We start from the raw sequence: 25622 nt of genomic DNA, 5'->3' as shown, positions 1-25622 counted from the left end.
TTCGAAATTTTTTGAAAATTACCCACCTCCATCGAGATTTCTTGTACTGTATTTGCAAAACTACTGCGCTGGTGAGCGCTGTAGTCCAGAGCTGCGCTTGGAGTATTTACGACAGTGTGATTTACTGAAGGAACCTGTAGGGGGAGCTTCACAAATCTTACTGAGTTCCGCTTTAAAAAGGTGATTTCTAGGGATGAGCAGATCGATATGAAGTATCGATATATCGATACTGACGTTGAGTTAGGGCTGGACAATAATTCAATATCAATATATATCGCGATATAATTTTTTTCGATAACGGTGATATGATTTTTAAACACATTTCCGGTATTTCGATATATACATTACAACATTTCTCACTGACTTGAGGCGCAGCCGTTAGAAAGAGCAGAACGCGATTGGCCATTGGCGTGATGACGTACACCACAGAGACACGCAGCCATCAGCCAGTGCTCAGCGTTAATATGGTTTGTTTAAAATAGCAACATGGAAAACAGACAGACAGAGTTCAGATAATGTATGTTTCAGTCGATGGATGCGCAAAACGTTACAACAACGATAATCAAAAAGCGTGGACAAAACAGTCACTCTTTGTAAACTGTTAACTGCGAGTGCCGTATGCTCTAATGTCCAGTCATTTACGCCGTCATCACCCGGGTGTTGATAGCGCGCGAGCGTATGTGAGACCTGAACAGCACACGATGCTATCTGTTTAAACTAAACTCATTTAAGCTTTGCTGATTTAAACCTTCAAGAACAAGACGCGAAAGAGAACTCGCACGCGCTGTGAGAAGATCCGAAGCGCGCAAACGCTTATTTCAGTCAGCGCGCAAATACTGACTTCTCTTTCAAGTCTTGCGCTTCGGCGGACAAATTCATACAAAAATTAAGTCAGCATGCCCGTCTTGGCGAGTATCCTAGCAAACATAGTCGGCTATGTCTTAAGTGAACGTATAACAGTCGAGAAAGACATCGCATGTGTAACAGTATATGTAGCTACTGGATCGTGCATGTCTTAAAGGGAAAAAAACTATTCCTGCTGCCTGTTTTTAATGTTAAATCAAACAACAAATAACAAAGAAATCACTCACTGCTCTTGACTGAATAGTTTTTGTAACTTCAATAATGATTCATCTTTATTTATTTTATACAGTAAAGATAATATGCAGTGTTATTTTATATTTGATTACTTTATCCATTTTCTGTACCTGAAAACTACTGTTAGATACCTGAAAACCTGAAAAGCACTGTTTATTTTATTTGAATATTTGCTTTATTGTACTTATTTGTGATGTACTTATTTGCTTGTAGTTTGATCGTTTGTTCTTATTTTCTTTATTTTTATTTGACAGTAGTCTTATTTTTAGGGTCACGGTTTCGGTATGTGCACATACCGAACTGTACCAAAACTGTGACCCTAAAACCGTGATACAAACCGGACCATGAGCAATTTGAACCATAGTACCATAGTCAACCTAGTGTCATCAACACTCAACAATGTCCCTGCCCCAGCAATGTGTTTTTGTTGTTTCTCACTGTTTTTTTCTGTTTTTACTGTTCACAATCTTTATCTTGGCTGAAGCACTTTTGTTTTAATCTATATTAAGGATAATAAAATCAGCCTACGTTATAGTTTAATGTTAAAGATATTAATATTACAAAAGTGAGTGAGTCTTATGTTTATTTTTTATGTTTGTATGAAGGCTAAATACAAATAAAAGCTGAACATACATTTATTTCTACTGTTTTTATATCTAAAATATTACATAGTTTTATAGGAAGAGATTTCATAGATTTGGCAAATTCATTTTTCAGACATTGTGGCCGTTCTTGGCAGTTTTTCTGAGGCTATTATATAGTTCATATCGATATCGGAATTATATCGTATCGACCGAAATTAAGAATTATATCGTGATATAAATTTTGGCCATATCGTCCAGCCCTACGTTGAGTATTGAAAGTATCGATACTCAAATGAAAATATCGATACTAAGGTGTGTTTTTTTTAACCAGTGATTTTGTTTATTTAACAATAAATTGAATGCATAAAATATGCATTGGATTGGACAAATAACCTATGTAAGCGAATAATTTGTAGTAAAAGTATTTTTCTGCTCATCTGAACACGCAAATGCTGCAAGTCAGAACCAATCGATCACAGAACGTTCGCTCACTGCCGACACTACATTCAAACGGCTGTAGGGCTGCGTTTAGTATCGTAAGAAACCATTGATGATTTTGGGAAACGCAGCCCAGAACAATGCTTAACAGAAGACAGAAAAATATAATATTATTATTAGTTATTTCACAATAAACAAAATGAAATAGCCTACATAGTTTGTGCATTTACATTTATTTAAAATGAATGTTAAAAGTTCATATTGATATTCTGTCAGAATACAAATGTTTCATTTAATGGGTGCAACATCCTGTCAATGGCAGTCCCTTATGACCATAGTTCAGCTAGGCATAGAGTAGGCTTATTTGTAGATTTTCCATACCAAGTAAACATTTTAACCATGTGTAAACAAAAATATAATCTAATATAATGTTAAGTGTTAAGTATTAATCTTCAATATAATGTTAAGTGGGTATCATAACCCATTTTACTCTTAGTAATTCAATAACTGAATAAATGTTAAAATCTAAAAGTTCATATTAGAGGTATCGTATCGGTATCGATATCGGCGATATTGGCCTTGAAAGTATCGGTATCGTATCGGAAACAAAATAAGTGGTATCGCCCATCCCTAGTGACTTCGACTTCAGTGAAAGTTAAGCCGAGTTCAGACTGCACGATTTTCAAAGCAGTCGGGTCACTGTTCTTTTCACACTGCATGACTATCTTGGCCAGCATTCAGTCGCTGCTGTGTTCAAACTGCACAATGGATCGGCGATAGAAGGTTTCAAACTGCATGACTTTACAATAGGAAGAATCGCCGACAACTCTGTCTGGCACGCAAATTACGTTTCACAACCAAACACACGCGAGACGTGACAAGGAAACAACACGATATCACGCGTTCAAGACCGGAGTTCTCACGTGAGACTGGTCCTGCGTTTCAATCAGCTCCCTAGTTCCCTAGGTCTTGAATCAGTATAATGAAAGTGAATGTGGCTGATACCCTGATCAGTGCCCTGACTACTGAACTAGGAAGCTGATTGAGACACACGGTGGGATTATTATTAAAAATAGTAGTCCGCAAGAAGCTTGAAATACGAATTGCCTGTGCGCTGATTTGCAGCGAAAACAACATAAATAAAAGAAGAATATGGAGAAGGAAATGTTTGGGGAGACTGTGGATTGTGTGTTCTGCAACGACAGTTGGAACTAAATACATAACTTTTCAATGTGCTGCTGTTGCGGATGGTCAAGCAAATGTTTGTGCTTTGTTTTTGTTTTATATAATTGTAATGTTTATCTGAAACGAAGCCATCTCAGATCGCGTCTTTGCTCATTCACACTGCGTGATTGTCACTCGCGTGAACGAGCTCCGATTTGCTTGTGATTTCGGGCATTTGTCGGCGATTTCTCAAAACCTGTCGGCGAGCCAAAATCGGGGCTAAAATCGTGCAGTCTGAACTCGGCTTTACATTAATACACCATGAGATGGCGGCAAAGACTGTCTTTATGAGTGAGTCAGTCAGTCAGTCACAAAGACTTTTATATTAAAATGGACTGAAACACAAAAGTTGATTTTACTTTAAACAACATCATATGAGACAAAGACAAAGATTGCTTTCCTTATTGGACATTCTGATTTAGTGATTATGAATATAAGATTGACCTGAAGAATATAAGCTAGATGCAGGTATCTCTCATAATACTCTACATATTACAATGAGTTTCAATGAAGCGGCTCAATGTTCCTTCGTTACTAGTTCTAAAGTGACGTTTTAGAATTAATAATGAAGGTTTGGGCTCAACTGTTAAACTGTCAACTTGAGATTTGAAACTGTGGCAGAAGGAAGTAGTTCCTCATGAGAAGGCGGGACCTTTTCCACATTGCAGTTTCATAAGTAAAAGGATTGAACCGTCTTTCTATATCTCTATAGTCTAGTTTTTGGTGTAACCCAATGATGTCAGATTGATTCAGTCATTATATTGAATAAAACCAATTAATTTAAATGTTACCACATGAGTCACATTTTAGGAAAAGTTTTGGTTGCTCACTGTACATTATTTTGTAGTTTACATACAAATCTATTTTTAAATCAGTGTGTTCACATATTAAAGATTTATTTTCAATACAGTGAAGCAGAACATGTGTTGTCTTACTTGGCTTCAATGTCGACTGTCAGACTCTGTTCATCCACATAGAAGAACGACTTACTGGGTTTTAGCCTGACTTCAAATGATGGAAGCACTAAAACCAAAAGACAAATAAAAAACATACTCAGAATTTGTCCTCTGCATTAAACCCGTCCAGGTTAGTACACATATTAGGAGCAGAGCAGTGAGTAGTAAATGTACACACACACACAGACCAGTTGGCAGCCATTATGCTGGGGGGTCAGTCATTTCTTGCCAGTGCTGGAATCAAACCAGCAACCTTTGGGTTACCAGTCGAACTCGCAAACCATTAGGCCACAACTGCCCCTCAAGTTATGGTTCTTTCATCTGATTGGCTGAGAGGTCTTTCCAGCCATGCAATATTCTTCCAGTATCGCCACAGTAACCGTTTGAATTACTCCGCTGTCAGCATTCTCACAGCGAGTGAAGAATTAGTTTTGGGTATACCAAACAGGCAATCTTTGGTGTTATTAATCTATTACTTGTTCCAGAGTTAAAGGCATTGTAGGTAAAAAATTTATAAACAACTTTCTTCCAAATTTGTTTAAACTTTCTATATATATCAATGCATAATTAAAATGTAAGTACTCTGATAAAAAGAGTATAAAAATCGAGTGACTCTAGACCGTTTAATCTGTATTAAACACAGCTCATTATTTCCATTCGGGACGAAACATAGGATTGGCTTAGGCAACCATGGCAACCACCCTTTTGCCACACATGACCTGCCCACTTGCGCGCGCACGTTTGATTTGAGGAATTCAAGAGGCACGGATCCTAGGAATACCAAAACAATGGCAGAGAAACAGCAAGCAAAATTCACAGTACCGGCCTATGCAGTTAGTGAAGGCAAACCAGGCAAAAAAAGGAAGACAGTAACAGTACAAGAAAAGGCAATGAACAAAAAGTCTTTGGATAAACAAAGAAACAAAACGCGAGTTAATATCAGCGTGGCTCTCCAGCGATGGCGAGAACTGAGGGAACTCAAGGGGCTGAAAAGTGACTCCTTGATGGCTTTATTTCTGCTGGACAGGTAAATCTTTCTTTTTGTATTTTGATCATACATATTTTTTTGTTTATTTTTTCATGAAGCATGTGTCATTAGCACACGTAGCTGCGTAATATAGCTAACATAACATTACTTAGCGAGCCATAGTAGAGACGATAAATAATCTATAGGCCTAGCTCAAGATGATAGCTATAGTGTTGAATTGTGCATAATTTTGCTTTAGATAACTAAATACATGTTTAACAGATAGTAGGCCTAATGTTACTCCGCATCTAGGAACTTTTCTTAGAACTATATTTACCCTCTGTCTAACTCTTTTACCATGTTCACCTATAAGTTTACCTGCACGTTTTTTTTCGCCTTTGTTTTGTTTTTATATTCTCTACTTATGTTTACTGATGTCTTTATCTTGTATCTGTGTGTGTCGTACACTCTTTGTTGTATGTGTGTGTTATTATTTTGTGTCTGCAATGCAGTTGTGAGTTGATATTTGAGTGTATGTTACTCTGTTTATCTGTAATCAAGACATTTTATAAATGTGATGTAATTGTTGTGTTGATTCATCTTCATCACAGTGTAAATGATGGTAATGGAAAAACGTGTATCATGCAACCTGTTTTTAGCTTTGCCTTATAGATAACTAGCTCGTTAGCGAATCAAAAAATATATATTTTAAACTTTACCAATATCAATATGCTAGCTTGATAGTGAGTACTAAAATACATCTTGTTTGTTTATCTTCATAATTATAAAGTTATTTTTATTACATGTGATTCTGACATGATGTCACTACATGCACTGTGCTCCTTCCTCTCCGCTCGTCTCAGGTAAATAATGCGTCTTCCAGCTCAGTGGTCGGAGTCGCACGTTCATGCGTTTTGGGGGCGTGGCTTTGGAAGGAGCCCAGAAGGGAGGGGGTGGAGTGAATGGAAATAATGAGCTGTCTTTAAAACAGTCGTGAGAGGTCTACAGACACTCGATTTTTATACTTTCTTTTTCAGAATACTTACATTTTAATTATGTATTGATATATAAATAAAGTTTAAACAAATTTTGAAAAAAAGTTTTTTATACATTTTTTACCTACTCTGCCTTTAATAGATTTGGCTTAATGGCTATATTAAGATTCATAACTTTATATTTACATTGAAATTAAATCCTGTACTAACTAAAGTGCTGCTTTTGTACGTTTGACTGAACTGTTTGCTTGTGTTTATTTCCTATTTTACTTCTTATACTGTTATAATAGCTATTGTTGTTCATTTAAATATTGTTCAATAAATACATTTTTATATAAATAACATGCCATATTTTTTCAAGTGGTGCTCGCTGCAGAGCCAAATGACCTCCAGCTCCACCAACCTGTGTAATAGGTGGAGAGTTAGGGTTATGGGTAGGATTATGGTGTGGTTGGACTCGGAGGATGCAGCTCCACCCATCATGCCCACAGTAGGTCGAGAGAGGGGGAGCTGGAGGTTATACTCCACCCATGGCTCGACAGTGAATAGCCTCACTGGTATTGAGTAAGAGTCCGTTAGTGATTCGACTTCAGTGAAAGTTACATTAAAGGTAGGGTATGTATTTTTCAACAACACTGTTGGACATTGTTGATATTTGAAATCAACCCAAACAAACACATCCCTCTCTTCAATGCTCCACCTCCGAAACTCACTCTCCAATCCTAACCACCCTGCTCCGAGTCGGTCTTGAACCCCAGCCCGTCTGCTGCTGTCATGTAATGTGATTCATTCTGGAGCATCAGTGAATGTTTGAACCTTTTGTGATAGTTGAGTTTGAGTCCCTCAGTTGTCCTCAGTGTGAAAAGATGGATTCAAAATCATACAGTCACTGCTGGAAAGGGTTCAAATATGCAAAAGATGCTGGAAAATCAAAGAATTTGTAGGACTTAAAGAATTTTTCTGAAGAACAGAGCTCAGTTTAACTGCTCAGAACAAACAAACGACTCAAGAACAACCATCACAAAACAAACAACCAGTCGTAAATCATCCAGGTATTAAGAATCAAGGGTATTTAAACTTTTAAACTGGGTCATTTTTATAAATTCAGCTATTTTTTATTTTTTTTATCTTGTGGACTTTATGTAAACATCTGTTATGTGAAATACTTTATTCAGGACAGTACTAAATAAAAAATAACATGCAATTTTCATGATCCTTCTTATTTTGTTCAAATGATTAACATTTTTGCATATTCTGCAAGGAGTATGTAAACTTTTGAGCTTAACTGTATATATAGATATACATACACAACATACAGTTTGTTGACACAGGTCTTACCATATTCTTTGACCTCAAAGTCTGCAGTAAACTTCTTCTGAGGAGTGTTTGTGTACCGAGTGACCACCTTCCAGATCCCAGAACTGAAAAATACAGAACATAAACATGAACATATCTGATTTTTATGACATTAAAACAGATGATAATCACAAAACAGATGATTTTCTTATAATTTAATTAGCATTGTCCTGAATTAGACACTATAGGCACTAAAAATGAAGCTTGGTTGGTACACTCAGGTTGAACAGCTTTAGTTCTGTCAGTGTTTTACATACCTGGCAACCTCAGGAATGGCGTATGTTTCAGACTTCATTCCTTTCACTGTATATATCTTCTCTGATGAAACTGTGATGCCTTGTGGATTCTTAAGAAAGACAGAAATTTTTACAGTACCAAAACCACTATGGAATGTCCCCACAATTCACAAAAACAAACGTGTGTGTGTGAGTGTGTAATAATATGGTGCTGTTATATAAGTGTGTACCATGATTTCCACCGTGATTCCAGACTGACTGAGGGGTTTCAGGTTGGGTGTCAGAGAGAAAATCCTGTACTGAACTGCAAAAGTCAAAGCACAAACTGAAATATGAGTTTTGGTTCTTTGGTTTTCTGCAGATTCAAACCCTGATAAAAGCAGCAGTTCATTTAATAATAAAAACAATGATGTACTGCTGATGTAACGTTTAAAGTTCATTGTGCATTAATTCACTCTATATTTCCAATGTTTTCACTGAATCATACCTTTGCTAGCAGGCGTGTAGATGGGCTTGTCTGTCTGTACAAATATATATCCAGACTGGAATGAGACCATGACCACTTTCTCCATATTTTTGGATGGAAATTGAGCTTGAAGATTCACATACTGCTTCTCCAGAGGATCATCAGAGAAGAAGTTCTGATCATCAGGGATCTGAATAACAGATAATGAATTAGTCCATTGCAAATTTTGAATAAAAGAAAAGCATTTTTCAATTTACATACTAAAATGTACGATTGTAGATGAAGAATCACACACACAGTACATTAGATAAGGTGGCCTCACCGTTATATCTGTAAGGATCTGGTAATTGTTTTCTGCCGTCAGTCTCACTGTTTTGGACAGTATCTCCTTGTCTTTCCTTGGGTGGTTCTTCACTATGATCTTTACATCAAAAGCTCCTCCAGAGTAATCCTGAGCCTCGATAAACACGTTCTCTGAGGAACCCACTCTCAGCAAATTAGGAGCAGACAGAACAAACCTGAGGAGATCAAATCAGATCAAAAACAGATCTATTTGTAACTCTATGAGCTAACAGTGTGTTTAATACTCACAGCGGGTCACACAGTGTGAGGAGGGGTGAGGAGAGAAGAACAACAGTCAGCCACAGCAGCTTCACGTCCATCCTGTCTGTCTGTGTGTCTCTTCCTGTGAGCGTCTGTGAACCTGCAGCAGCTCAGATTTATACCCGCCTCCGTGACCCTCACAGAGTCCAAACTGCTATTTCTCTTTGTTTGCTTTTTTTGTTTGCATTTCGTTTTACTGGAAATCACACAAGTAATCACAGACTTAACTCAAGTTCACCCATGTAGAATATACGAGTATAGCAATAGCTATGTTAAAATAACTGTTTTGAATTTTTATTTTTTTACATGGAGGCTTTGATTTCTCCAAGGAACTCAACTCATTTAACATAAACATTCAGAATTAAAAAATAATAGTTCAGATTTGTCGACTATATTTTGTTTAGTGACTCCTCCTGTAAGCTTGTCATTGTTACTTCAGCAAATGGTGACCATTTCTTGTTGCTGTCAGTCAAATAAAGTGCAGATTTCCTGTAAATGATCAGCAAAAAACAGTTAGTGCAACCTTTGGTAAATTGGCAGCTGCTCTGTTGATCTTTTAAGGGTCATGATTTTTTTTTCCAGTGGGGACAAAACATCCAGTGAGCAGCAGTTCTAATGTCACCGGAGAACCGTTTTAGGTTTCAGTAAGATCTGTTTTATTAGTTATTTACAAAACCATCGATGCACTGGTGGTGTAAAGAACCCAGACACCTTAAAACTTAAAATGAAACATCCAGAACATTTTAATCTCCAACCACATATCAATTCAAAAACCTTACAAAGCCAAACTGAAGATGATTCTTTTCTGAACAATTGGAGAATGTTTATTTGTAACCATTTAGAAAAAATTTTGAAAAATCTCCATAAAAATGTAAAAGACTAGGCTGTCCAAACTGCAAATAAACAGAATGAATTAGTTAAGTTAACTTAAAAAGTTGAATATGATAAGTTGCCTATTTAAGTAAGCTCAACTTTTTTTTTTTTTTTTTTTTTTTTTTTTTTTTACAGTGAATATAATTGTACTTACTTTCTCGCGAACACATAAGTTTACTTTTTTTTTTCAGATACGAATGCCAAAAATGCGTTTTTGTTTCCTTTTTAAAGTACTCCGGAATACATTTTCACTGAATTATTCGTTTTTTTTTTGTTTGTTTGTTTTTTTGCTGATTTGATGAAATTATTGTAAAAAAAAAAAAAATAAATATATATATATATATATATATATATATATATATATATATATATATATATATATATATATATATATATATATATACTGTTTATGTAGCCCCTCCAGTTCACACCTGCCCACTCTAAGAGGGACGCAAATCTGTGTCTGAGCAAAAAGAAGCTAACATAGGTTTATTAAATTAGCCTGAATGTTTTTTTTTACTGTAATTTTCAAAATGATTTTTCTACTATTTGTCTTCATATTTCCTTCATACTGAGGTTATTGATTTATTTATGATATGAGAGGTGACAATATCTTGAGAGACAAGCTAAAAACTTTAATTATAATTGTTAAAATAAATTTAATAATTAGAGAGAATCATCACTGATATACAACTTTTAGGGGAAAAAAAAATCACGTGAGCTTATTGTAAATGTTGTATTTATCATGAAATTGAGATACGCAGACCTGGGGATTATTATTATTATTATTATTATTTTTAAACAACTTCAATATGGTCACAGTTAAAATGGTGTTATTTGAGATAAAGACAGCTTTAAAAATTATACTGTTCAATATTTTTAGGCAGTAAGATCATGATTTTACTGGGGACACTGAAACCCAGGAATGACTCAGCTAAGACTCAACATGCACCTCTCAAGAGAAAGATGAGGGAAAGCTGGACCTCTGTTGTCATGGAGATGATTACATCATAGCAGCACTGTTGGTAGTGTTGCCAGATTGGGCAGGTTCCCTCCTGACATTATTCAGAGCAGCGCCATGACAGGTATGAAAGAGAGGCTGTGAGGGATAGACTGTTTTCAAAGGCATCTGCTGTAAAACACTTTATAAAGCTCCTAGATCACTTATAATTTTACACAGCTCATATTATCGGGAGTTTTTTGTCAACTGAAATTTCTTGGAAGATATATTTTTGCAGTGTTTGAAACCTGCAATTGTAGTTATTATGCGGAATTATCTTTACACGGGTTGTGCATCAGCACAGCTCCTCAGCGTGGATGAATCTAGTGTTTGCTGTCGGTCACCATACCGGTGTGGATACTGTACTTCTGAATCACAGATTCTATGTCTTGGAAGTATGACAAAAATAAGAATTTTCACCGGAAAATGTCATCTGAACAAGTAAGTAACATGTCTGCCAATTTTGTTCTGACCAACTGAGAAAACAAGCATCAGGCCTACAATAAATCACGCTGCCAATGATGATTAAATCTAACGATCACTTAGCTCGGATCACGTCAAACCGTGCAAATTATTATTACTGTTATACTTTGTTCTCAAATTGTTAATGTTAACAACACCAGCTTTGCGTGAGTATTTAGTGTGTATTAGCGTTACCTGTAGATTTCAGTTTCTGTAGCCACCTGCAGCATCCTCACATGCCATATAACCTACTAGCGGGGACTCCTTCTTTATGTAAACAGACGTTACGTAATGACTGAAAGACAAATGGCGACATGCTTGAATTTTCCGTGAAAACTCACCAGTACCACCTGAATTATAAAACATTATTACAAGCGTACCGTCGTGAATCAGGCTAAGGTATGAGGAGATAGTTTTGAACACTGCTGGTTATGTACTTGATTGACTCAAAAATTAATTTTTACTCAAAAAAACAGTTACGGACTGCAGATTTAAGTCGGATTATCATACAGCATGTTTTGTAAGGACATCGGCTTTATATTTGAACTGTGATTGGTTACGTTATATGTCAGTCAAACGTCCTCTTGGGCGGCCCTTGGCCATGAAAGCTGCAAAAGAGTCCAGACCTTCTGCCGTCAGTGTGAATGTCTGGCTACATGAGACTAAGTTACCGGGAAAAGCAACGTAATTGACCCTTCGCCGGGAGTTTGATAGACAAGCGATCTAACCAAACATAACGCCGAATCTGCCATGTTGTCAAACAAAGCAGTCAGGAGTTAGATTAACCTCGGTGGACTTGAACTTGAAAGATAGTGTGTATTGACGTCTTTCCGTGTTTGAAACAACATTCCTTCTCATGTTCATTCATGTTTATTTGATGCTATAAATTAACTAGTAGGAAGAGATGATCGGTTCACGAGCTGCTTGAGCTGAGGCGCTACAATCTGTCACGACACACTAAAGAGCCACAAAACGGTTTTATTGTTCGAAATTCTTAACAAATTACACAATTTGAAAGCTGAACAATAATCCAACAACAACAAAAAAGAAAACAGCAACAATAATGAGCTTACAACTTAAATATTCATTTGTACCATTGTGTTACCATTGTGTTAAAGGGTTAGTTCACCCAAAAATTAAAATAATGTCATTTATTACTCACCTACTCATTCGGATTGCGTGTCATACCGCCAAACTGCTGAAATTACGCAACTTTGACGTTACGAATCATGATTCGACATGCTGATTCATAACGCTCCGATGCTTCCTGAAGCAGTGTTTTGAAATCGGCCATCACTTTATAAGTCGTTGTTTCGTTTTTTTTTTTTTTTTTGGCGCACCAAAAAAATTCTCGTCGCTTTATAATATTAATATTGAACCACTGTACTCACATGAACTGATTTAAATATGTTTTTAGTACCTTTATGGATCTTGAGAAAGGAAATGTCATCGCATTTCATCTCCCTATGCAGGCCTCACGGAGCCATCAGATTTCAACAAAAATATCTTAATTTGTGTTCCGAAGTTGAACGAAGGTCTTACGGGTGTGGAACGACATGAGGGTGAGTAATAAATTACATTATTTTTTAAAAATTGTCCTAATCAACCCAGGTGAAAAAATGCTATAATAATTTAAAGTAAATACCATAGTGTTTTTGAACCATACTATAGTAAATTGTAGTATACTGTATATATTATAGTATTTACAACATTTTGTTAATGAATGATACAGCATACTGTAGTATTAATAGTGAACTGATAAGTCTATGGTTCTAGTATGGTTCAAAACACTATAATTACTATAGTATTTTTTTTTTTTTTTTTTTTACCTGGGAACCTTGATTGACATGGCAATACAATTCTATCACATTATTTTTGCAGTTAATGTTTTGGCCGTTTTTTTTTTTTTTTTTTGGAGTGGGCGGGTTTTGATGAGCTTTGGGGTGAAAATCGTCCACCCAATCTGGCAACACTGACAGTTGGAAGCAAGCTGACGGGAGCGCGCACTACGCAGTAGTTTGGGCGAGACAGTAATCCGGAGAGGTTGTGAAGAACGAGCTGTCCAGATTCTACAGATTTTCACCTTATTTTTTGCCTCTTTGAAGTCAACATGCGTGAAATAGTGCACCTTCAGGCGGGCCAGTGCGGGAATCAGATCGGAGCTAAGGTAGAACAGCAAAAATAAACGCCTCAATTTGCTTCGATGTTTTATAATAGGCCTAATCATACCATCAAAATATCGTTTTGCTTTGCGCTGTTACATTTCATGTAACGTTATAGTTTTTGAAATCGTTCCTTTTAGCAGTTCTCGGAATGTTATGGAATTCGATGGCTTTTTAAATTGTATCGCGAACGTTCGGTGAGTTCCTCATGATCCTGCGTCGTATTTGTTTGATGCGTATCTCGCGCCGGCTGTCTGAGAGGGGTGTGGCGGCTGGCTCGCGCTTTAATCGCATTACAATCGCATTACAATCATCTATAATATTGCAAGAAGATTGTTATAAAATAAGCATTTTAATTATAACGACACGTTTAATAGAAAACCTTAGAGTCTATTTTCGTCGTGTTTTCTTCCATTGTGCACTGCAATGGCGTAGTAGACGACGCCAGACATTTTGCCCATGTTCATGGCAAACATTTATTTATTTATTTATTTATTTTACTTTAAAATGTCGACTACAAAGAATATGAGCAGTGGAACTATTATCCTACAGGCTTTTTATTTTATTATTATTATTAAATTTAAACAGTAAAGCAATTATGTTGCAAAACAACGAATGAATGAACAAAAATGTAAAAGATAATGTACAAAACGTATTAACCCATTGTTTTGTCCAGCAAATATTATAATAAATTGTATGCATTTTTAATTGTTTAAAAGAAGTGACAACGTAGCATCTAGTAATAACCTTGTCCTAAGACCACAGTTCAAGCTGTCTGCTAAAAATGTAACTTCATAATATAGTGTTCTTCACAACAGCTATTGTAAAAACAATGTGCCTCAATACTTTATGTAATATAATTTTTGTGACAGCTATCCCTGGCCCTATTACACAGCATCAGTAGTGAGACTTTTTTGGCTTCTATTTTTGTTTCCCTCAGTTCTGGGAGGTGATCAGTGACGAGCACGGCATTGACCCAACCGGCAGCTACCATGGAGACAGTGACCTGCAGCTGGACCGGATCAGTGTTTACTACAACGAAGCTTCTGGTAGGCACATCACCACAGTTTAACACAGGGAATGTCAAATGTCCTGGATTGACCAACTGAAGGACCCTTGCATATCACAGACACACTCCCACCCTATACTAAGTGTTTGTTTTTTCATTACGATTATAAATTAACCCTAATTTTTCCACAATCTCCATACCAACATTCTCTGGTCGTCTGTTTTCCCAGGAGGAAAGTATGTCCCTCGTGCCATCCTTGTGGATCTAGAGCCAGGAACCATGGACTCTGTCCGCTCGGGGCCTTTTGGACAGATATTCAGACCTGACAACTTTGTTTTTGGTATATAAACACTCTCCACTTGTATCTCATTGCATGCAAATATCTGTGTTTGATTTTTGAGTGTTGTTATACAGTGATTCACTTGTACAAGTATAGCTAGGAAAGTTCTAAATGTTGAAGATATCTCTGATATGGATCTCATATTTCAGACATTTTTATAGTGAAATTAAAGGGATAGCCAGAAAATGAAAATTATATTATAACCTTAACTTAATTATTTATGATTTTTTTTTTTTTTCCTTATGTGAAACACTCATGAAAATTTTGAAAAATACAATAAACATCAGTGGGGTCCAGCATTATTTTGTACCCCAAAATATCTTCTTACAGGTTCAGCACAAGAATGAATGTCATACAGGTTTGGAACAACATGAGGGTGAACAAATGATGGCAGCATTTTCATCTTTGAGTGTAGTATCCCTTATAATTTGTTTTAAATTAAAGATAAATCACAGACTCCTAGTGGCAGTGAAAATTAAAAAGTTTTATTTGATTAATTGATAGAAATTTATAAACTACAAAAAAATTACAAGGAAAAACTCATTGGTACTATGCTAATTAGTACCCACAGATCGGCTAATTTTGAATAATTTATATTCATCAACATTAGAATAAAATTACCTGTTGTGAATCCTGAGTAAGGATTTCACTAGCATGATGTGGTTTTGAAATATGTAGTAATTTAGTTTTCATTTTAAAGGGTTAGTTCACCCAAAAATTTAAATTCTGTCACTAATTTCTCACCCTCATGTCGTTCCAAACCCGTAAGACTTTTGTTCATCTTCAGAACACAAATGAAGATCTTAATGAAATCTAAGAGCTTTCTGTTCCTCCATAGACAGCTACGTGACTACCACTTAGATGCTTTAAAGTGGTATGAACTGAGCGGTTTAGTCTAAATTTTCTAAAGAGACACAACCATTTTATATGATGAACAGATTTAATTTAGGCTTTTGTTCATCAACTCACGCATTAGCTGTGCTAAACGGAATCTCAAGCATGATTGCTTGACATGCGAAAACCAATAAGGTTCATTCTTGTGTGTTACGTAGCACATTTGAGCTTCAGCCAATGAGGTTCATTCTTGTGTGTTACGCAGCACATTTGAGCTTCTTCAAGAACCAATGAGGTTCATTCTTGTTACGCAGCACGTTTGAGCTTCTTCAAGAACCAATGAGGTTCATTCTTGTGTTACGCAGCACGTTTGAGCTTCTGCCAGAACCAGTGAGGTTCATTCTCGTGTTGCGCAGCACGTTTGAGCTTCAGCAAGAACCAATGAGGTTCATTCTCATGTGTTAACGCAGCACGTTTGAGCTTCTGCCAGAACCAGTGAGGTTCATTCTCGTGTTGCGCAGCACGTTTGAGCTTCTGCCAGAACCAGTGAGGTTCATTCTCGTGTTGCGCAGCACGTTTGAGCTTCAGCAAGAACCAATGAGGTTCATTCTCATGTGTTAACGCAGCACGTTTGAACTTCTGCGAGAACCAATTATGTTCATTCTCGTGTTATGCAGCACGTTTGAGCTTCTGCCAGAACCAGTGAGGTTCATTCTTGTGTTACGCAGCATGTTTGAGTTTCCATGAGAACCAATGGTGTTCATTCTTGTGTGTTACGCAACACATTGTGCTTCCTCAAGAACCAATGAGGTTCATTCTCATGTTACGCAGCACGTTTGAGCTTCAGCAAGAACCAGTGAGGTTCATTCTCGTATTACGCAGCATGTTTGAGTTTCCATGAGAACCAATGGTGTTCATTTTTGTGTGTTATGCAGAACGTTAGAGCTTCCGCAAGAACCAGTCAGGTTCATTCTCGTGTTACGCAGCACGTTTGAGCTTCAACCAGTAAGGTTCACTCTTGTGTGTTACGCAACACATTTGTGCTTCCTCAAGAGCCAATGAGGTTCATTCTTGTGTGTTACGCAACACATTTGTGCTTCCTCAAGAGCCAATGAGGTTCATTCTCATGTTACGCAGCATGTTTGAGTTTCCATGAGAACCAGTGGTGTTCATTCTTGTGTGTTATGCAGCACGTTAGAGCTTCCGCAAGAACCAGTCAGGTTCATTCTCGTGTTACGCAGCACGTTTGAGCTTCAACCAGTAAGGTTCATTCTTGTGTGTTACGCAACACATTGTGCTTCCTCAAGAACCAATGAGGTTCATTCTCATGTGTTACGCAACAGATTTGTGCTTCCTCAAGAACCAATGAGGTTCATTCTCATGTTACGCAGCACGTTTGAGCTTCAGCAAGAACCAGTGAGGTTCATTCTTGTGTGTTATGCAGCATGTTTGTGCTTCCTCAAGAACCAGTGAGGTTCATTCTCATGTGTTACGCAACAGATTTGTGCTTCCTCAAGAACCAGTGAGGTTCATTCTTGTGTGTTACGCAACACATTGTGCTTCCTCAAGAACCAATGAGGTTCATTCTCATGTGTTACGCAACAGATTTGTGCTTCCTCAAGAACCAATGAGGTTCATTCTCATGTTACGCAGCACGTTTGAGCTTCAGCAAGAACCAGTGAGGTTCATTCTTGTGTGTTACGCAACACATTTGTGCTTCCTCAAGAATCAATGAGGTTCATTCTCATGTTACGCAGCATGTTTGAGTTTCCATGAGAACCAGTGGTGGTCATTCTTGTGTGTTATGCAGCACGATTGAGCTTCTGCAAGAACCAGTCAGGTTCATTCTCGTGTTACGCAGCACGTTTGAGCTTCAACCAGTAAGGTTCACTCTTGTGTGTTACGCAACACATTTGTGCTTCCTCAAGAGCCAATGAGGTTCATTCTTGTGTGTTATGCAGCACGATTGAGCTTCTGCAAGAACCAGTCAGGTTCATTCTCGTGTTACGCAGCACGTTTGAGCTTCAACCAGTAAGGTTCACTCTTGTGTATTACGCAACACATTTGTGCTTCCTCAAGAACCAGTGAGGTTCATTCTCGTGTGTTACGCAACACATTTGTGCTTCCTCAAGAGCCAATGAGGTTCATTCTCATGTTACGCAGCATATTTGAGTTTCCATGAGAACCAGTGGTGTTCATTCTTGTGTGTTAAGCAGCACGTTTGAGCTTCAGCAAGAACCAATGGGGGGACAGAAATCTCTCATACCCCTTTTCCACCAAGGCAGTTTGAGTGCTGGCTAATAGCAGCTCGATTGTAATCTCCATCTATAGACAAATTACGGCGAGCCATGTTTGGATGCCGATGTAGGTTCGCAAAGCCATGAGCATCAACAGTAGTGAAACATCCGCGATTGTTGATAGAAGGCTTGTTCGAGATACATCGGAGCAGAGCGGACCGATTCGGCGGGTGCCTCGGATCCGCGGGAGCATTTGTAGAGCATACGACTCCTTGTTCTTTTGGATCGTTCTCGCGAAGCTTTGATGTCATGCGCCAATCGCTATGCGAGAAGCCGAAGCATCTCAAACGAGCCTGGTGTATTTGTGTTTGGCGCTGCGGCGCTACCTTTGCTGTGAAATATGAGACGTATACAGTGACATAAGACCTGGCTCTGTGCTGGCTCTCTAGCCCGTGGAAAGGCAAACCGGTTCTTAGAAGGCTCGTCAGTTGAACCAACTCCGAACTGGCACTAGTACTATCTCTGAACTAGTGCCCGGTTCATGCTGGTGGAAAGGGGGTATCAGATTTTGTTAAAATATCTTCATTTGTGTTCTGAAGATGAATAAAAGTCTTAAGGGTTTGGAACAGCATAAGGGCAAGTAATTAATGACAGATTTTCATTTTTGGGTTAACTAACCCTTTAATAACTTTGCATCATGAAGCACTAATGGATTTTGTGTCCTGTTGTACTGTAGGTCAGAGTGGAGCAGGTAATAACTGGGCTAAGGGTCATTACACAGAGGGTGCCGAACTGGTGGACTCAGTGATGGACGTGGTTCGCAAGGAAGCTGAGAGCTGTGACTGCCTGCAGGGCTTCCAGCTCACGCACTCGCTGGGAGGAGGAACCGGTTCAGGCATGGGAACGCTTCTCATCAGCAAGATCCGTGAGGAGTATCCTGACCGCATCATGAACACCTTTAGTGTGGTGCCATCTCCTAAAGTGTCGGACACGGTCGTGGAGCCCTACAACGCCACGCTGTCCGTCCATCAGCTGGTGGAGAACACAGACGAGACCTACTGCATCGACAACGAGGCGCTGTACGATATCTGCTTCCGCACACTCAAACTCACCACGCCCACGTATGGTGACCTCAACCACCTCGTCTCGGCCACCATGAGCGGTGTCACCACCTGCCTGAGGTTCCCTGGACAGTTGAACGCTGATCTTCGCAAACTGGCGGTCAACATGGTGCCCTTCCCTCGTCTGCACTTCTTCATGCCCGGCTTTGCTCCTCTCACCAGCAGGGGGAGCCAGCAGTACCGTGCCCTCTCCGTTCCTGAGCTCACCCAGCAGATGTTCGATGCCAAGAACATGATGGCCGCGTGCGACCCGCGCCATGGACGCTACCTGACCGTGGCCGTTGTTTTCCGTGGACGCATGTCCATGAAGGAGGTGGACGAACAGATGCTGAACATCCAGAACAAGAACAGCAGCTACTTTGTGGAGTGGATCCCAAACAATGTGAAGACCGCTGTTTGCGACATCCCGCCCCGTGGGCTCAAGATGTCTGGAACCTTCATCGGCAACAGCACTGCCATCCAGGAGCTCTTCAAGCGTATTTCAGAGCAGTTCACTGCTATGTTCCGCCGCAAGGCCTTCCTGCACTGGTACACCGGAGAAGGTATGGATGAGATGGAGTTCACGGAGGCCGAGAGCAACATGAACGACCTGGTGTCCGAGTACCAGCAGTACCAGGAAGCCACCGCCGAAGAGGGAGAGTTTGAGGAGGAGGGTGAAGAGGAGGCCGCCTGATCACCATCTCATGCACCACCTTCTGATTCATCTCCATCTCCTCTTAAGTCAAGTCAAGTCACCTTTATTTATATAATTTATCTAGTGCTTTACACAATACAGATTGTTTGAAAGCAGCTTACATTGATAACAGGAAAATTATGCATTTCGGCTGTTGTGCAGCTGAAGTCAGTTCAGTGTTGATTCAGTTCCATTGTAACGATAATTAAATATTAAATTAGTTCATTACATCTATAAAGCAGTTCTGCAAAAAATTATGGCATCGTCCAGCTCAGTTCAGTTCTCATACAGCAGCATCAGAGCAGTCAGATCAAAAATACTGTTGAATATTAAATATCCCAGTCCTGTTCTGTTAAACAGAGACAATCCATTCAAATTTTAGTGTGATTCTAATTCTTCTGTGATTCTAGCCCATTCCTTGTTTTGTTGAAATGACCATGGATTCACTGAATAAAGACATGACAAATCTGAAAAAAAGTTGTGCTGTGTGTCTTTTAGAACAAACCTTGAAATAAATGTTAAAATTTAAGTTTAACTGGTTTTATGATTTTATTAGTAGGTCATTCCTGGGATTTGGTAATATTTTAGTCCCCCAGACTTTTTTAAAGTGTTGGTTCACCAAAATGAAATGTTAAAAGCTTTTCACAATTTCTTGGTATGTCCATTATAATGAACAAAAATAATTATTGCATTTAAATTTTATCATAAAATAATGTCATATTTCTGTTGTATACTAAGCATTTTGTCATGTCCCTGAGACACTTAACTAAATTTGTAAATGTTCAGTGTCTATAATTTTTGGCAATATTGTATTTATTTTTTTCTATACTTTGTTGTGAAAATATATTTAAAAAACAAAACAAAAGATATTTTATAAAAAAAAACAGACTGTTAAGTTACAATGTACTTATTTCATTGCTGCCATATATGGTCTACTCTCCTATATTACATGAGGAGCAGTGGCCATTTTGAGCAACAAAAAAAACAACCATGTCGCATATCTGTATATTTGACATTGTGTCAGGGTTGTAAACTTGTGACAGGGTTCAGTTTTTCACTTAATTTACGAATAATTTTAATATATATATATAAGCAAAGGTTTGCCCTGTTGAAGTAGGCTGTTGGGTTTTGTTGGCAAATCTGTCATTAAAATTCTCAAGGACTTTGGAATCCGAGGCCAAGCCCAACGGCAAGCTGTTAACAAGCTGCTGAACAAGCAAGCCTATGGCTTTGGATTAAGGGACATCGGTTGGTCCCTGTAACAATAGGAGCACAGAGTAGGGTAAAAGCAGAAGGGGGCGCAACTGGGATGCCGATGAGCCCCCTGGAGGTGTCATGGGCACATATCTTCGAAGCGCCAAGGAAAGAAGGTGCCCACCTGAAGACCCCAATGAAGCTTTGTACCTCCTTCCTCTTTTCCCTATTACCTCCACAACTGTTCCCCACTCGTCTCAGGAAGGTGCAAAGTAAGGGATATTATCATCTAGTCCTAAAATGTAATATCTATATATATATATATATATATATATATATATATATATATATATATATATATATGAAATATGGTTTCAGTAAAGATATACTTACCAATATCTTGACTTTCAATACGTTCCGTGGATGGGCGGGGTGGTCTCGCATCTTTGTCATCTTTTTCACCCTTGATGAGTTTGCATCCCTGAAATATAAAATTGAAGGCAACGTCTTGGGTATTACCCTAGATTACCCTAGCAACCGCATAGCAACACCTTAGCAACCACCCCGGGTACCCTAGCAACCGCATAACAACACCCTAGCAACCAACAGGACACCTTAGCAACAGCATAGCAACACCCTAGCAACCACCCACGAGTACCCTAGCAAACCTGTTACAGTCTTCAACCCTTCACACTATTCTCAACCTTGTCACATTAATATTTGTTTATTTTTGTTTTTATTTATTTATTTTTTAAAAAAAAGGAAGGTATTTCTTTATGATTGCTATCACCGGACATGAAGGACTAACACAATAAAATTGTGGTTTTAGTTAAACATCTAATTTTATTTTATTTTATTATTTTTTTTATTTTTATTTTTTTACAAGAATAAAGAGACCACAGACACTCAATTTGCCCTTTTAACTTAAGTCCCATAAAAATGTGAAAATTATCAAATGGTAGCCTACATAGTTATTACATTTCTATAAGAGGCACATGAGCAGTAATAGGCCTAGATGTTTGTTTTATAACAAGTTGTGTGTAAAATCCTTTTTAAACCAATTCCATTTTGTCCGTTAAGGAGTTAAGAATAAAAGTTTAAATCTGAATATAAATAAATAAATAAATAAATAAATAATAAAAGGTCTTTAATGCCAGAGGTGGGAATGATTTGTTGGAGGTTTGATAAGCACGATCAGTTAGTTGACTGTCAAAGAGTGCGAGCCGACCGAGGTAAGATGTAGATAAACAATTCAAACAACTTGAGTTTTATGGCAGAAACGTTAAATGACTGACGACTATGAAAAGTAGCCTATTAGACTTTTTTTGGTCAAATTTTGCTGTTCTGAATTGAAAATATAGCCTACGTGTGGACCAGTGGCGATTTCTTTAAGACTGCAAGGGAAGCTCGGCTTCCCTTATAATGTCACAAAATTAATGGTCAAATATGTACTATTGTATTAACATTTTATTGACTAAAAATGCGTTAGAAAACGTTCATCTCAAAGACGAGTTCGTTCAGAATCAGTTACATATAGCAGGTCGGCTGACTCGATTTCCTTCTCATACATTCCCGCAGCGTCACAGTGCATTTCCCTATTGAAGCCCAGCGTCCATTGACTTCAATGGGGCTGCTTTGAACGGTTTTTTTCAGCGCTTCGAAACTAGACGGTCATTGGATAAACGCTGCGATTATGTCCCGCCCACGGACGCTCAGCGTCTCTGGGGGTGAATGGGGAGTGGGCTGGCCCGGTGTTACAATATATTCGGTTTCTGAAATATTCTGTTCCACTGGGTGGCGCTTACGCGAATATTCATGATATCCTGCTAATGTGGGCGTGTCCTTGAGACAACGCGCAAGTGAATGGAACTGAAAATATTAGTACACGCTCCTCAAATTGCAGCTGTTTAATATATTATTTCGAAATGTTAATAAAATATTCTTTTGAAATATAAATCCTTGGAGCTTTGTTTTGATGACAGTCTTCATGCCAGTAGCTACTTAAAGAATGTTATTTTTGTTTAAAATATTATAATTATGATAGGAAATTATAGTTTAGTTTCGTTTTATTTAAAGTTTAACAAGGCAGGATATTGCAGCACAAAACCCTGAAATGTGTCAAACATAACACATACTCAAACAACCTTATGTAGCCTAATTTAATACAATTTCAAAAGCAGTCGAATAAAATAATTCTGATATATAATTTATTTCTGTGAGGTAATGCAGCACAAATGCACAGAAAAAATATACAGCTACTTTACAAGATGACGTTATAGCCTACTTGTTATTATCAACAATGTAATAATATGGTCTTGTTTTGCTTTTGTGATTCCACATTATACTCATCATCTTGAAAGTCGCTGTCTGTTTCAGATTGGATGTGAGAGCTGAAGTCTTGGCAGTGTGTGATCTGGACATGCATGAAGGCTGTTCCTGAGTGTCAAGGCCCTGTTTAAATATTTACCTCAGAAGCTCACATTTTGCATTGCTTCATTTCACACATTGTTTGGAATTTCAATTTGATTTACATTCATAAAGTAATTACTTCTGTACTTGTTATAATATTTAATGTCATTAATATTTATAAAGGCTACAACTGGATTTGTTGTTTTAAAAATTGAAATAAAAAACTAAGAAAAAATGAAAAAATCTTTTAAAAAAAAAAGTCAATTTTCAGAATTTTTAAAGATAATTTTGTACAATCCAAATAAGCTTTAAAGATCTTTAGAAAGGGTTTTAACAATGTTTGTCATGTTTTTCAACTGCACATGCACCTATAGGTCAATCAAGGTCAGTTACAATAACTTAAGAGACACTAAAGAGACCTTTCTACTGACTCTAAAAAACACCAGAATAAAGATGCCCAGGGTCTCTGATCACCTGTGAACGTGCCTTAGTCCTGCTGCAGGAGGTATGAAGACTGCAGATGAGAACAGAGGAGCAATAAACTGCAATGTCTGTAAGATACCTGAGACAGTGCTACAGGAAGACAGAAGGACAGCTGATTGTCCTTCCAGTGCCAAACCACATGCAACTATAAATCCCACCAGACATGTTTGAGAATGTGAATTGCCTTGATGGAAGAGTGGAACATCTCACAGCAAGTTCTAGCAAAACTGGTGCTGAGAATGAGACATCAGACTTTCAGATGTTCATCAAATGTCTATGAAATTTGTTCAGTTTATGTCTCAGTTGTTGAATCTTTTTGTTTGTACAAATATTACACGTTAAGTAATTTGCTGGAAAACAGTTGAAAGTGAAAAACTCAATGTGCACCAATATTGATTGAATAATAATCAAGAAATTAAGGTTGACATCGAATATTCACACCAGTCTATACCTTATTTTTATTAGGACACAGATACATTTGTAGAGGTTTATTTCAAGTTGTCAACACTATGCAGTAGTCACAGAATGACAACGAAGAAAGCAGACTAATCAAACTATTCAAAAAAAAAAAAAAAAAAAAAAAAAAAAATTAAAGCCTCAAATAATAATAATAAAAAAGCTAAACATAAAACACATTAGTGCAAAACAAGGTTATTGGCTCATGTTTGCTCTGTATCCTTACGTTAACCGTTTATCTGAATGCCTGTCCTCTACTCAATCAGGCAAAATAGCTTAGACGATTTATCATATTACACAAACTATGCATTGTTTCGAACATGTGAACTGTTAACTAACATTGTATATTTTATTACCTTTTCGAAATAATCTATTAAACCGTTGCAATTTGAGGAGCGTGTACTAATATTTTCAGTTACAATCGCTTGCGCGTTGTCTCAAGGACACGCCCACAATAGCAGGATATCATGAATATTCGTGTAAGCGCCACCCAGTGGAACAGAATATTTCAGGAACCGAATATATTGTAAAGGTGCGTTCACGCGGCCTCGTAATTCCTGTAGTTACGAGATTCTAACTTGTAAAAAGCGTTCACGTCCTCGTAGAGATCGTAATTACAGCTTGTAAGCTGGGAGTTTTCTGAAAGCTCCCACATGTACCACGTGGCCGCTGTACCACCTGACCGCTGTAGATTCATTTAGGCGTTGATAGTGGTGCCATGGAAACGCTTAATTCCCAGTCAAAGGACGTGAACAGCTCCGAATATAACGTCACGTGTTGTCATTTCAAGATACCAGTAAATACGAGGTGACGTGAACGCAGCTTTACACCTGACTCCGAGCTTCTGCGTGATGATTGGAGGGTCTGTCGAAAGACTGCATCACCTTTTGACTGACAGCGATTCTGTACTATAAGGAATCACTGAAGCTATTCGCGCTCAGTCCCATCATCGCGGATTTCTCAAGTTCAGTCGAAATAAAAACTGCTGCAACCTATTTCTTTGATATTTGCTTGGCGAAATTGCTTGATTTTCATCATACATTTCACACAATTATACACCACATTCCTTGTTTCAGTTTTACAGAGTTTAATATTTTTTTTTTTAGATCGTTCATTCATTCATTCATTCATTCATTCATATAACCTTAGTAGGCTAGGCTATAGCTATAGCGTCGTGGGTGAAACTGCGCACGATGGCAGACGGTGCTAATATTGTCGACCTGATTTTGGCGAAGCCATTTGAAAGTGTTCCTTACGAGGAAAAACTTAGAATTAAACAGCAGGGCAGATCAACACCTAAGATTGATTTAGTGCAAAAGATAGGGAAAAATAACAGGTCTTTTCAGCTCTCCTGGTATGACAAAGTTAGCTGGCTGACTGGAAGTGCTGTGACAAATAAAATGTACTGCTGGCCTCTTGATGAAACCATCTCACGGATGTGTTGTT

The 25622-nt window shown here is 37.9% G+C and overlaps 3 protein-coding genes across 3 annotated transcripts in view; 2 read left to right on the top strand and 1 right to left on the bottom strand.

Moving 5' to 3' along the window:
* Positions 1-9072, bottom strand: part of LOC125271348 (complement C3-like) — a 79509-nt gene extending 70437 nt beyond the window's left edge. The window contains exons 1-7 of the mRNA XM_048195410.1: positions 8912-9072; positions 8643-8838; positions 8342-8510; positions 8085-8158; positions 7876-7964; positions 7601-7683; positions 4280-4367 (exon numbers count right to left, since the gene is read on the bottom strand). Of these exons, the coding sequence (XP_048051367.1) occupies positions 4280-4367; positions 7601-7683; positions 7876-7964; positions 8085-8158; positions 8342-8510; positions 8643-8838; positions 8912-8982 (770 nt within the window). The 5' untranslated portion in view covers positions 8983-9072. The remainder of the gene's footprint in view (positions 1-4279; positions 4368-7600; positions 7684-7875; positions 7965-8084; positions 8159-8341; positions 8511-8642; positions 8839-8911) is intronic.
* Positions 1-25622, top strand: part of LOC125271359 (complement C3-like) — a 731185-nt gene that overhangs the window by 654663 nt on the left and 50900 nt on the right. The window lies entirely within an intron of this gene.
* zgc:65894 (uncharacterized protein LOC335798 homolog) lies at positions 13249-20111 on the top strand. The gene is made up of 4 exons (XM_048195427.1): positions 13249-13425; positions 14361-14469; positions 14659-14769; positions 18577-20111. The coding sequence occupies exons 1-4, from the start codon at positions 13369-13371 to the stop codon at positions 19632-19634; spliced, it is 1335 nt and encodes a 444-aa protein (XP_048051384.1). The 5' UTR covers positions 13249-13368; the 3' UTR covers positions 19635-20111.

Source organism: Megalobrama amblycephala, linkage group LG7, assembly GCF_018812025.1.
Source record: "Megalobrama amblycephala isolate DHTTF-2021 linkage group LG7, ASM1881202v1, whole genome shotgun sequence".
Lineage (NCBI taxonomy): Eukaryota > Metazoa > Chordata > Actinopteri > Cypriniformes > Xenocyprididae > Megalobrama > Megalobrama amblycephala.
Note: the sequence above shows the minus strand (reverse complement) of the source record. Positions and strands in the feature narration are given on the sequence as shown.